The 14,888-nt window shown below is 34.3% G+C and overlaps 3 protein-coding genes across 3 annotated transcripts; 2 read left to right on the top strand and 1 right to left on the bottom strand.

The window, feature by feature from the left end:
- Positions 1 to 814: 814 nt before the first annotated feature.
- On the top strand, positions 815 to 4,636 carry L201_006095 (uncharacterized protein; the record flags this gene model as incomplete). The annotated part of the gene is made up of 1 exon (XM_066221820.1): positions 815 to 4,636. One exon carries the CDS (start codon positions 815 to 817, stop codon positions 4,634 to 4,636), a length of 3,822 nt encoding a protein of 1,273 aa, XP_066077917.1.
- Positions 4,637 to 7,679: 3,043 nt separating this feature from the next.
- On the top strand, positions 7,680 to 10,402 carry L201_006094 (uncharacterized protein; the record flags this gene model as incomplete). Its single annotated transcript, XM_066221819.1, has 6 exons — positions 7,680 to 7,886; positions 7,954 to 8,075; positions 8,138 to 8,840; positions 8,898 to 10,026; positions 10,091 to 10,207; positions 10,263 to 10,402. The coding sequence occupies 6 exons, from the start codon at positions 7,680 to 7,682 to the stop codon at positions 10,400 to 10,402; spliced, it is 2,418 nt and encodes an 805-aa protein (XP_066077916.1).
- A 357-nt stretch (positions 10,403 to 10,759) lies between these two features.
- L201_006093 (uncharacterized protein) lies at positions 10,760 to 14,509 on the bottom strand (the record flags this gene model as incomplete). The annotated part of the gene is made up of 10 exons (XM_066221818.1): positions 10,760 to 11,250; positions 11,335 to 11,769; positions 11,850 to 11,968; positions 12,030 to 12,132; positions 12,190 to 12,336; positions 12,400 to 12,721; positions 12,793 to 12,932; positions 13,007 to 13,246; positions 13,390 to 14,210; positions 14,283 to 14,509. 10 exons carry the CDS (start codon positions 14,507 to 14,509, stop codon positions 10,760 to 10,762), a joined length of 3,045 nt encoding a protein of 1,014 aa, XP_066077915.1.
- Between the last annotated feature and the right edge of the window lie 379 nt (positions 14,510 to 14,888).

Here is a 14,888-nt window from a genome sequence, read left to right as displayed (position 1 = left end):
AACGCTTGATAGAGGTGATACATCCCTCAAACATCAATAAACCCCGGTTTCAATCGAGCACCTATTACCACAATAGAAAGTTCACAACGGGTTTTTCTTTGAAGACTATTGACATAATAGGGCTGATTATGGTATAGTCATGATTTACCCGTTAAACTCTTTCATCCATTAAGTGGCATCAACAACTATGCTTATTTCCAATAATCCGACTAAAGTTCACACTGAATGGCTTATTTTGATAGAACTAGCTGTGATTCTAACGATTCACCAGAATAGCGAATCAATTCAATTCATTCGTCACGTCATACACAAAACTACAATATTTCTGTCAGCCCAAATTACAATTCCGCCTATTCAGCAATTATTCAATGTTTACATCTTCTAACCATAAAGACATTATCATGCAAACGCATGTTTAGGTAACGTTTCGTAGAGTTACTGATCAATGCATTACCTTACCTTCCCCCTTCTATCGATCGTCCGGATGTTTCTCTTTCCCCAATTATTCTCTTCTTCTGTTTACCTTTGTTACTTCTTTCGTTTTTTCCAAAATACATTAACGCTCATTAACTTTCCTACAGGCTTTTGTCTACTCGCTGGTCGACTTTCACTCTTTTACAGCTGCTGGAACGATCATACGACGCTGGCGAGGTCTACAGCTGATTTCTTAGATTTAAAACTTGATTTCAATTATTGCGACTTTACTTACAATAAATATACCTAAAAGGATTTTCTCGTACGTATATATATATATCGGGAAAGAAGAAGCTAACAGGTAGTATCATCATAGCCCAACATCCGAAGATACGACAAAATGTCACTTGTGACTATATTACTACCTTGGATTGTATTCTTACCTTATTTGATAATAGCAACATCACCAGGAGGATTAACGATTTCTCAACCATTATCAGATCAATTTATACCTGTTGCAAGAATAAATCAAAATTTTCAATTTACATTTTCTGAATCTACTTTCTCTACCTCTTCTAACGGCAATTCTTTAAGTTATACAGCATTTAATTTACCTCCATGGTTATCATTTTCAGGTTCAACAAGAACATTTGATGGTTTACCTACGAATGAAAATTCAGATTTAGGTTTGAGATTAGTTCAAATTACTGCTACGACTTTAGATGGTCAATCATCTATATCAGATCATTTACCTTTATACGTTTCTGATCATCAATCAAATTTATCCCTACAATATCCTTTAAAAGATCAATTATCAACAAAAAATACAAATACGAAAATCTCAACTATAACTTCAGCTTATCCATTTTCAGAAGAATCAATTCATTATCCAGGTGTTAGAGTACCACCAAATTGGTCATTCTCTTTAGGTTTCACTCCATCAACATTTCAATCTCCAACTCATTCAAGAATATTTTATTCTGCTTCTTTAAAAAATGGTCAACCTTTACCTAATTGGTTATCATTTAATAATCAAACGGTTACTTTTGATGGTGTAACTCCTCAACAATTGCAATCATCATCGTCAAATTCACCTAATAATGATGATGGAAAAGATATATATGAAATTATACTTTATGGATCAGATATTTATGGATATTCAGATATACAAGAAAGCTTCACTATAATTATTTCATTACACGAATTACAACTTGTTAAACCTTTAATATTGAATATGACTTTAGGTTATTCAGGTGAAATCGGTTTAAAAAATTTATTAAAATCTAGCTTAACTTTAGATGATAAAGGTGAACAAGGAATTAATATAAGTGATTTAACAGATATCAAATTGGATACAAATTCTTTAAACTGGTTATCGTTTGATCCAACGAATATTAGTATATCAGGTATATCACCTATAAATCAACAGAATACAGATTTACCATTAAGTGTTATGGATAAATATGGTGATATTTTGAATACTACGGTGAAATTAGCTTTTTACCCTTCAATATTCAGATCTGATAAACCTGAATCAGTTACAATCGATATGGGAAAATTAAACACAATATCTTTAAATCAATTTTTCAGTAATGCTGGTTCAACTTCTAGTAATATCAATATGACAACTACATTTGATCCTAAAGAAGCAGGATCATGGTTATCATTATCGCCTGATCAAAAATCTTTAATTGGTACACCACCTGACCATGTTAAATACGATTCAATTGCTGTAACTCTTAAAGCACAAGACTTAAACACGAATGCATATTCAAGAATTGTATTGAATTTATCATTGTTTTCAAATACAACTACAACAACAGTACATCAACATCCTCATCAACATTCTGGTAATTTATCAAAAGGAACTAAAGTAGCAATTTCAATAGTTTGTTCTTTAGTCGGTATTTTATTATCGATTTTCCTATTAATTCAATTAAGACGTAAAAGATCATCTAATAGAGGAGGAATTGAAAATGAAGAATATAATCCACGTACACATTCACCAAATATGGAAGAAGGTAAATGGTCTTATGAAGCTGCTGAAACTCCTGCTTTAGAATATGTAGAAAAAATGGGCGGTGATCCAGCTACGACACAAATGTTAATTTTAGGTAGAATCGATGGTGGTTCTTCTGAAACTGTTGTAGGTGGTGGTCACGGAGGTACACCAACTGGTCCAACGATAGTACCACATACAAGATCAACAAGTCATAATAGTAATACTACAAAGAGGTCGTTCTTGTCAAATCCATTTAGAAAAGGAAATAAAAGAATTTTACCAAAAATTTCAAATCCAATTATAATGCCTTCATTGAGTAACGCAGCATTCCAAGCTCAATTAGCTAATGCAGTTGATAAGGCTGGTATAGTTAATCGAGAAGGAATTGATTCTACTTATTCAGATTTCGATAATAATAGTAATAATAATGGTGGAGATTTTAGTGCTACACCATCATATTTAAATGGAATTGAAATTGATAGGTCACAAAATAGTTCAAAATTATCACAAAGATCCGATATGACTGGGGGATCTGGTATATCAAATACATCATCAATGTTAGATAGATCAACTACTTTAACTGAAGATTCATCGAAATTTATAGGTGGTGGTGGTGGTGGTGGTGGTAATAGTTCTTTAGCAAGTAGTATTGGTGGAAGAACAGGAACATTTCAAAGTTCAAGAGCAAGTTGGGAATCTGAACCTCCATTTATATGGACAACAGGTGATACACCTGCAACGAATCATAATAACAGTGGTTCATTTTCAATCAACTCAAATTCGAGAAGAAGTTCAAATACATCAAATAGAACAAGTACAATGACATTTGATCCAAATCAACCTACACAAAGATCAGATTTTAAAATTACAAATATACCTATAGCTTCTTCTTCATCTTCATCTTCCAATAGAAAACTACAACAACAACAATATACGATAAATCGAAGTGAATCACCTATAGGTTCAATTAATTCAGAAAATGAAGGTATAAGTATTGATAATATACATTTTCCAACTGATTCTGATATAGCACATACAGAAGTATCATCATCATTATCTGGTGAAGGAGATTTTTTGGAAAATGATCCTAATCAAGGTGTAATCATTCAAACTGCTTCAAGAATTGATGCAAGAAGAACATTAGATTCACCTGCTGCTACAGCTTCTTTAGCATCTACATATTATAATAATAGCAATAATACACCATCAACAATACGTAATAATAATAATAATATTGGTGGTGGTGGGGCAACGCCAGTAATAGCTTCACCTGTAATGACGACACATTCAAGATTAGTTAGTTTTGGTAAACAAAAAAAAGTTGAAGTTGAACAATATCATTCAGGTAATAATAGATCATCAATAAGTCATTCTGCTGTAATTGAAGCTGCAAGTATAGGTTTAGGTATAAGTACCACTACGACTCAATCGCAACAACAACAAATGCAAAGAACTTTTACACCAAGTCCACCACCTGAAAGTCCATTACCACAAATACCAATTAAAGCTGTAACGTCGAAAACCAAAATATCAGCATCTAACATGATGATAAATAGTATAGCTGTTACAGGTAGATCACCTAAAACATCTGGTAGTAGTAGTATTGTACCTCCAAATAGTTTACCTTCTTTACCTGCTTTACCAACTTTACCTTCAACCAAATCAACTTCATCAACATTATCTAAAAAATCGAAATCTAAAATACATCAGCCTAACACGCAATCGGATCTAACGACAAATTCATCATCATCAATGACCAATAAATCAATATCATCACCATCACCAATAAATTTGGATAATCCACAAAAAATATTATTAGGTGTTTTAGAACCATTCCACTTTTATCCACCATTATCTTTAAGTTTAAATTCGAAAAATCAAATTCAAAATCAATCATTAAATTCAATATCAACATCAAAAAATTCTTTCATGAGTAGAGATGATCAAGGTATTGAAATTGAATATTTCGCATATGTTGAAAAAAGATTACCAAGTTTAAAAAGTGAAAAAAAGAATGGTGGAAGTATAATAACTAAATTAATTGATTTACCTGATTGGTTACATTTTGAAGATGGTGAATTATGGGGTGTACCTAAACAAAATGATAGAGGTGAGATTGATATTAGAATTATCGAAAGAAGATTATCAAATAATGGGAATGGTGAAGATAAGATTGTTGGAAGGTTTTCTTTAGAAGTGAGTTTCGGTTCAATTTCTTAAATTAATGAAATAAACGTGTAAATGTGAATACACAAAAATATCAAAGATATTCATACTGACAATTGCTTAACTCTTGACTTTCTGTAGGTTGTTGGACGATAAGCATAAGTGAGATCAATATTGCTTTGTTAGAATAGACAGATATACAAATTGGCCAAAATTTCTTTTTTTTTAACTCCTGTTATATTACATTCGATTTCGAATATTATTTTCTTGATTATCCACTTATTATATACAATCAAATTTCGATATCTTGTTTGATAAATTTCTTTTTCACTTTTTAAGACGATTTTGTTTTTGGTAAATTTAGATTTGAAGTAAAAATATCCCATACATACATAGATACATACACGTAGAATAGAATGGAAGATAGTGTATATTATTTATAGAAATGCATAAATTACATATACCATGACACACTGATGATACGCCTATTTAATCGTAAAAGTAATTGCGATCCACTTTAATCATGTAACTGTTACACTATTGTTGGTCTCATGGAATTGTATTTTACCTTGAATGATGCTTTATTTGCTAGAGAATTTCTTGGCTAAAAAAGCTTGGTTCAGATAAAAGAGCGAAAATTTGCTGATTACATCCAATTGATAAAGTTTTACCTTTATCAGTTGGGATAATTCGAACAAGTTTCGCCAATTACATTTATTATGGGCCTTTTAGTTGACACGTATCCCGTGATTAAAGAAGGGAAACGGTCTTGAGAAAGGCCATGTGAGGTGTATAATGGGTGACAAGAGTGTTATGAGATTAATTGGGGAACGTCATCTTACATTGATAGTTAGTGAAAACAATTCTTCAACATTACACGTCAGTTAAGTCGGTTTTCCTCGACAACAATAGTGTATCAGAACCGCAAAATTGATATGCGGAAAGGAGGTAAAAACACAAAGGGATAGCATTGACATGATATATAAACGAGTACGAAGAACGAAAAGCGATGTAATCTAACTTTTCCCCACTCTCTAATTCGATATCAAAAAAATCGATATTAAAAGAGATAACAAGGAGGAATTGGGAGATTTGAACAGTTTGTTATTGGCCCATTCAGGAATCGTGATTTGCGGTGGTGAAGCAAATACGAGCAGATGGAGCCGTTTGTGTGGTAGGTATATACGATATGATGCAAGGAAGGAGGACATGTATGGGATTGAATTGCATATTCCAAACAGAGGTTGAATGCGTGCTCACATCAGAATACGAAGAAGGAAGGTGAAATAATTTAGTGACTAACTCTTACGAAAAGGTACTACTGTTATCGTAAATGCGTGATCCATCCAGATCCACTGGTAGTCAGGTTCAATCTAAACTTAGATCATTCCAGTGAACGCTAATTTTACTTCCTCTGGTGGAGCAGGATACTAGAGCAATGCTAAATAGATGACGAGCGAGACTTGGGATCGATCAGGTGATTGTGGTTGATTTAAAAGCATTCCGAATTCTGACAGATACGATGTTGAGATATTTGTTAGAATAACATAATTGAGCGATAAGCAGAACAATGAACGTTCTTCGGCGATGGAAAAGAAGAAAACAAGAGTATCGATTGTATCATTCTAGAGAGCAAATGTGTAATAAAGATAAATTATCAAAGTAAAAAGATAAGAAAAGGAAGAAAGCAGGTGAAAGAGAAAGAAAAGGTTGCGATAATTTTCGAAAACGACAAATTGCGAAATTTCTATTTTACATGAGTTGGCATTTTTTTCGTGTTTTAGTATTGCATTGTGATAAGGTAATCGCCGACTAACCGAAGTATCGTCTATGTTGTTGTAGGAAGATTTCGGGATTATCTTTATATATTTTATCGATGTTGCAATCCCGAAATCACGACTATGGTTTTTGATTTTATTCCAGATAATTTTAAAAGCTTATCTATTTTGAAATGGTGCAATTCCGCGTCAACGTTTCAGTCCGACGTCGCACTCTTCACCGCACAAGCCTCACACCTCATTATATTTCTAAACAACCATTTTCGATCACGTCTTCTAACTGCATGTATGAGCTTTGAAGGCCGAAAGACATCACGCATGCAATATATTCGGAAGACTTGAACATTCGTAGCTTTTACCTGAAATGGCGTAAGCTAAAGACCCCATAAGGATCGCCCATGCGTTCTTTGCATCGATTGTTTTAGTTTCATAGCTCATAGCGATATGGCAATATGGCGAAATGCGAAACTTCTTACATGTTAGCGCTACAAAGTCATATGACGATCACTTTCGTGCTGTGTTTTTTGAACTCATGTAAGAAACTAACTGCTACCGTGATACACGTTAATAAGCCTTCTTGGCTAAATGGTGCATGTATCATGTATCTTGAATGACAAGTTTAATGACGCGATAGAGTTACAGTTAATACACGTACTACATAGATATCTGGAATGATTGAACGATGAATGATGAATTAATGAATCACTTTGATTGAAAAAATAAATAAACATAAATACTCCATGATACCCCATATTTTGGATGATTTGCAATAATCAGATAAATCATCTGGAATACCTTTTTAACACCTGAAAGCTTTTTGGGAAACAAAGTCCGAGTGTCATTTTAACATTTTAACTGTATCGGCTTATACCGATAAACCCACTTGGGTTTTCCCTGATAATACAAAAGTTTTCTAATTAGATATACAAAATACTTTGAACCCTCTGTGATTTAAATCGTAATCAGATTCGGATTTGTATGGTGATTAATCACATTAACATAATCACAAGCATTATTAAAGCACGAAAACTGTTTTTCACGTAAAAGACGTAAATCCTCACTTTATCACCTCTTACATTACATTTCACCTATAACAAAAGTACTCCAATCCATGTTTTGTAGAAAGTACAATTCTATTTCTTGATATTCTTGAACCTCTTGAACAATATACATCACATTAATAAGCAAAAAAATAGAAAAATAAAAATTATACCTTGTCATAAGCCAAAAAAGAGTGGTCAAACGACAACAGCAATCAGTCATTGCCACCCACTTCATCCCCTCAACCTTTGTCATTAAACATCTTGTAATATCTCAACATGGCCTCACCACCTTCTTCAGCTCCAGCCAACATGTCTTCTTCTTTCCCTATCGCTTCCTCATCGCGTACAAATGGTCATTCTCACCCATATCCATATCCCGCTCAAGAAGAGGAATTGGATGTTATACCTACCAGAGCAGGTAGAAAGTTGTGTGTCAGACATAAACAGATGGCTAATCAAAATGTCAACGAGAAATTGCAAAGAGTGAGCATTCAAATGATTAGATACTCAAATGTACAAGAAATTAATTGAAGCTGACCAGTCATCATAGTCATTGGACAACCTCAATCAATCTGAAAGAGCAGCAATAACCTCCATGTGGTCTACCTTCTCCAATGCACCGCATGGGAAAAGAAAACTAATATTGGAAGGTATACTTACTATGTGTTGTTTGTGAGTGACAAATTCGACCTTTTCAATAATCACATGCTGACATCGCATGACTATATGTTTAGCTCTCAACTATCTCACCTTTCTGATTCACTCAATCAAATAATACGTATAGATCCATTTTCATTACTACCTAGAGAAACATCGTTGCGAATTCTTGGATATCTTGATGCGTTTTCTTTAGGTCGTGCAGCGCAAGTCAGTAAATCTTGGAAAGCTTTAGCAGATGATGATTTATTATGGAGAAGAATGTGTGGTCAACACATTGATAGAAAATGTGAAAAATGTGGTTGGGGTTTACCTTTATTAGAAAGAAAGAGATTAAGAGTTGAATTAAAAGATAGATCTCCTGCTACTTTGGTTGAACATGATCATACTCATCATCATTATGATCATGATCATAATCATGATGATGATCTGTTAGGTGGATCATCTAGAGTTGTTACTAGAAATCAAGTGTTAAATCCAGATTCATCAAATTTTGATAGTTTGATAGGTTTAAAATCTTGTGATATGCCTTCAATTCATCAACCATCGTTATTCGGAAATGGTTTAAAGAGAAGTGCACCTTCAACTCCAGATCCAATGTCTACGAAGAAAACGAAAATAAAAGATAGTGATACAGAAGAAGAGGTCATGTTACCCTCACTCAATGGTCATATAACCAAAGATGTAAGGTTGACTAGACCTTGGAAAACAGTGTATTGTGAAAGGTTAATGGTAGAAAGAAATTGGAGAAAGGGAAGGTTTAATCATAGATTGCTTAGAGTAAGTTGCTACAATCATCTCACCTCACTCTAAAAGCTAACTTTCGGCGTGCTATAGGGCCACACTGATGGAGTCATGTGTCTTCAATATCATACCGCTCTAACCAACCCTTCCTATCCTGTATTAATCACTGGTTCCTATGATCGTACTGTACGAGTATGGAACCTCGATTCAGGGGAACAAGTACGAGTACTCACTGGCCACACTCGAGCTGTACGAGCTTTACAATTCGACCAAATGCTTCTTTTCACCGGTGCGATGGATGGTACCGTTAGAATGTGGAATTGGCGAGCTGGAGAATGTCTTCGAGTCATGGACGGTCATACAGATGGAGTCATAGCTCTCAACTATAACGGTTACCTATTAGCTTCTGGCTCAGCAGATTCAACGATTCAAGTATGGAATTTCAGATCCGGGAACAAATTCGTACTGCGTGGACATGAAAGTTGGGTTAATAGTGTAGTTTTATGGGATGGTAAGACTTCACCTTCAGATGTTGATCCCACTTTACCACCAAGTTTCACTCAAGCAGTATCATCGAGATGTTCAAAAGCTAGATCACCTGGTATATCAGGATCAACCAGTGATCCTGAACAACAATTTAACAATCAACCTGATATCGACGTTGGCGCAATGTTAATTTCATCTTCAGATGACGAAACAATCAAATTATGGGACTTAACCACTCAAACTTGTATTAGAACTTTTGAAGGTCACAAAGCACAAGTTCAATCGTTGAAGATTTTAATGGTTGATATGTCTGAAGAAGAATTACATGAAAGAGATAGAAAATCACGAAGACAGATAACTCCACCTGCTTCTTCAGCTGGATTTGTTTCAGGAAATCAATATGGTTCACCCCCACATCCATCAATCGATATTGATAATTTAGATACTCCAGAAGGATTTGATCCAGTCCAACATTTGCATAGAGGTAGATCAAGAGATTCTTCTGCGATCAAACCTAGAGTATATATCCATTCGCCCGATAGTAATCATAATAAGAATGATGAAGATAAATCAAGAAGTAGAGAGAAGAAAGCTATCCTAACAACTGGCTCTTTAGACGGTACAGTAAAAATTTGGGATGTTGAAAGTGGTAAAGAACAATCTACGTTATTTGGACATATTGAAGGTGTTTGGTCTGTCGATATCGATGCTTTGAGATTGGCCTCTGCTTCTCATGGTGAGTTGATTCAAATCTCCGACCTCACGTAGTGAAATATATATCTGACGATTCCCTATAACAGATCGAACGATAAAAGTTTGGGATAGAGAATCAGGTCAATGTGTACAAACTCTTGTTGGACACAGAGGTGCAGTCACTTCACTTCAATTGAGTGATGATATGATTGTCTCTGGATCAGGTTAGTCGACGTTATCATCTCTGAGAATGCCGCCAGCTAACTTCTGTTCATGTAGACGACGGAGATGTGATGATATGGAATTTCGCCCCAAACCCTAACAACTCTAATAGTAATGGTAATTCGACACCCCTTCAATTACAACAACAACAATCACAAGGTAGTATAACACCTATTCCAGAAACTACCACAGCATAATCAAAAGTGTGAAAATGCAATATAACGACAATATAATTAATTATGTAAATCCGGGACCGAATAAAAAGTACAATAAAAACGATCAATGATAATAATCAAATATTTATTGTATAGCAGAATTAAGAAAATTTGTTGTCTTCATATCTTGGCATCAAACCTATAATCTTGATCATCTTGTAGGGAAACCTTTGTATATGTACTTTAATGTACAATATACGAATTCATTTATAGTCATCATTCATGTGTATACAATGTAAAATATGCATAATGACAATTATACATCATGATACTATTGATTGGATTCTGACATAATAACGGAACTGCGTATAGCGTGATTATTGCTACAATCAATACTCATCAAGCTTTCACCGTTTTTGATTGTTCTCTGGTCGACTGCCAAACTCCACCGCATAAACAATTTTTCTTTAAATTCAATTTCCATTTATTCCAAGGTGAAACTGAGGTTGAATTTTCACCTTGACCTTGACTATTATTCAATAGTATAGCTGAGGTTGAACTTGAATATAAAGAATTTAATTCTATTGTTACATTATGACACCTTGAACATCTAATCTCATTGTTTTGATGTAGAGTTGATATAGGTAAATAAGTTATTGCATCGAAACCATAAGAATGCTTTGATATATTACTAGTTGATGATGATGATGATAATAATTGAGATTGTTCAACCGATAGAAACAATTCAGATGAATTTGGTAAATTATCAATTATACTTGAAATCAAATTTGGTTTGATAGATGTCGAAGAGGAAGAAGAAGAAGAAGAGTTGAATGATAGATTATATAATAAAGAATTTAATTGTTCATTTGTTATACCTTTCGTTGAGACTACACAAACGTCAAAAAAAGTCATAAAATCAGTCTCGTGATAAAGAAAGATGAGTTACATTCGGATTCACATCGAAAACTCACCTTGTTCTAAATTTTTACCCCAATCAAATAAATTTAAACCATATTTATAAGTTATATCATTTATTCTATCTCTTGCAACAATCGTAGCCATTGCATCTCTTTTCAACGATTCTGTGTTCGTGTTTCCATTTTGATTTGAGTTTGGAAGGAGTTTGCTTTCAGGCTGTAAAATTGGTTTATCTAAATTATTTATGAATATAGTTAATTGATTGAATTGTGATAATATTTTAATAACAATTTTTCTTATTTGAGGTTGAATTATTAAGATAATTGATGAGAATTGATCCAAATCGATTTCCTCATTATTGCCATCATCGCCATCATTGGTACCTGATTCAAATTCCATCTGACCACCTAACAGGATGATTTCTCTCATTGATGAGGATATTGTTTCAATACACCATTCAAGAATTCCTATTAGAGGCCATATACAATCTAAAGGATTATTGATAACGAAATGATCAGCTTGTTTATTATCGCATTCAAGTTATAGCGGAACATTATATGCGACTGACCTAAATCAAACGTGATTTTACCATCTGTCTTGAATATAGCACATCTGTCTATCAGATGACTAGCTTCTTTCAATCGGAGTATATCACTAGCGAGTTCCAACCTTGAATCGTTTGTTAAGCTACATTCTCAATGTAAGCTTTTGTTGTGGTCGATATAAGGCATTGAACGAGTGTACCTACCTGAATAACGCTATCTGAACTTTCAATAATAAGTTTAATTCATCGATGTTTATATCTTCCTTTGACAGAGTGTACACTTGGTCATTTAGCTCAGAGATAAGATCTACACAAATATTAGCTAAAAAATCTTTATTGCAGGTGCAAGGATTACTTGACCAACCTTTGCGCTTTCCTGCTCCGACAGAACCGATAACAGCTCGTACAACTTCCGACCAATCTACGCCGTCCCTTTCAGCTAATATGATAGCAGTAGCTGCGTCGATGGCTAATGATTGAGTTGTGATTGATTCTGCCAAAGTAGGTTGACCTGATGAACCGCGGAGTTTCAGCTCTGAATATGAGCGAGTGGAATCTCGATTTTATAGCTTACCTTCTAAACGAGGTACAATTAACAAAGTAGGTCCAGTTTCTTTGCCCGTTAAGGCGATTAAACCAAGTTGACCACGCGCCACACTTGGACCAACAGAGAGATCAAGGTCAACTTCTCCTTTCAATTCACCTAAATCTATTGGTTCTCCTAAAATAGTCCATTGATCTTTCATGAGATTGAGATGTACTACTGACATGCCAGCGGGCTGAGAGATTACGGCGAGGGCTGATGAATGTGGAGGTATTGAGGGAAGTGGATGTATAGCTATTATAGAGGTGTTTTCAGGGGATAAGTAATGATGTAAGGAATGAGATACAGTTGACTAACAATAGCAGGTAATATGAGCTGAAGGTCTTCAAGTGAAACAAGAAGGGTCACAAAAAGGTCACTTACCCAATCCCAAGAAGATACAACATCACCATTACCAGAAGCGATATCAGAGAAACCTTGAGCCAATTCGATTTTCTTTCTTTCGAAAGAATGGACTTGTATCCTGGTTCTACTCAAAGGTGTGGACGTGTATGGTTTTATGGCTGTATAAGAATCGAAAATCCAGTACCTTAGATCGGCGAACTATAAACGGTCACAATGTTTGGAAACAACTTACCTGTATCATTGAAAATAAGAACAGCTCCAACTTTTTCAGTTTCTTTTACCTTTTCATCATTCACACCATTATCAATTTGCATTTTGTCCTCTTTTTTGATGTTTCCTTCTTCCTGCATCGAATCTAAAGGAACAAATATAATTCCTTGTAATTCTTCTTGAATGAATTGACAATTGGTATTTTGATCAAATGGCATCCTTTCGATTCTGGGCAATGTAGGCATTGGCGTAGATTGTATGTCTATAGAGAATTCAACGGAAAATGATCAGTATTGGTTATATCCAGATTAAACGAACATATGTAAATCAGGCGAGAAAAAGTGAATTACGGAGAATGGTCAATGACTTTCGTTCTTTATATTATACAATTCGAAATCAACTTACAATGTTTACCGAACTTATCTAAACCAACTTCAATTTTATTTATACCAATCTCATTATTATGAATGGTTTGATAGCCTAACCAAATACCTTGGTTTTCAAGTATTAAACCAAACCAACCTTTTTTGATTTTGAAAATATGATTTTGGGTATTTACTATACTAACTGGATTTGCTTGTTCCGGTATTATCGTAGATGTTGGAGCTATTATAATGGAAGAATGGAATTTCGAGTTTAGAGGTGATTTTAAAAAAGTCATTTTATATGAAGTAGGTATATTTCCATTTTGAATTGGTATAAGTTGACTGTAAAAATATAATATCGAGTCATTGAGCAAAACCAAGAAAGAAGGTCCATTTGAGATATTACCGTTGTTTATTATTGGTTTTGGGCCTAAATATTTCGATTTTATCCTTGGAATGCTAAATAAAGGTAGAGATACTTGAGGAGGATAAAGATGAATTATGGATAAAGGTTCAGAGTTTAATTGAAAAGTCGATATCGGAACTATGTTTGTTGAATTGTTTAAAGGGGATAAGACCTTTCCCGTAAGATAAATAGCTAATGTACCTCCTTCTCTCAAGATATCTTCACCCGATCCATTGATAGGATTATTAGTGAGAATATTAGGATGAAATACAATTGACCATTCTCCATTTGGTGATAGAAATAACTGTTTTCCAGGTGACAGTATTGAAGGTGTAATGAAAGGTTTGGGATGTGAAGAAGAGAATATTGATGAGGTTAAATAACCTTGATACGTTGAAGGATTGGGTGATGGGTAAATTAGTTGAGATAATTTAGGATGTATATATGTTTTAGGACTGACCCATGACATATTAGCTTAACTCCGTAATTAGAGACATAATAATAAAGGAAGATTTCCATCAACTTACCTCGAAGGTAAATAAGGTATCTCAGCAGCTAACTTTCTCATACGTCTTAATCCAGCTTTCGAAGTTTCGCCAAATCTTTCAATCTCATCCAAATCATCGTTATTCTTGTCATCATTCTGTCCATTCCCTATTTCGTTCTCGTTGTCATTGTCTATCTCAATACGTTGATTGTCGATATCTTGGTGATCCTGTTGTTCAATCACATTGATATCCATCACGCCGTCCATATTGATTTGAAAAAGAGATCTTTACTTGATCTCTACCAGTGGAAGTGGTAGTGTTTAATGTCCAATGTCAATAGATAATTTAATACACGATACGAAAAGTAAAGTAGTATTATAGACATTGGATTTATTGACCTTACATTACTTTCCCCTTCCGATTTCGGTTACTTTTCACCGAGATAACGGAATCAATCTATCGAGCAGTTGAAATATATATTTATACAAAACCCAAGAAAGAAGCATCCACAGCTCAGCAAAAGAGGATGTCACAGATGAACTAATCAACAAGATATGCATGAAATCAAAAGCCAGAGTTTAAAGGCTAACTTTACTTCTTTTTTATGTTAACTTCATCGCAAGGGTCCTTCTATAATATTACACA

This window comes from Kwoniella dendrophila, chromosome 8 (genome assembly GCF_036810415.1).
Source record: "Kwoniella dendrophila CBS 6074 chromosome 8, complete sequence".
NCBI lineage: Eukaryota > Fungi > Basidiomycota > Tremellomycetes > Tremellales > Cryptococcaceae > Kwoniella > Kwoniella dendrophila.
Note: the sequence above shows the minus strand (reverse complement) of the source record. Positions and strands in the feature narration are given on the sequence as shown.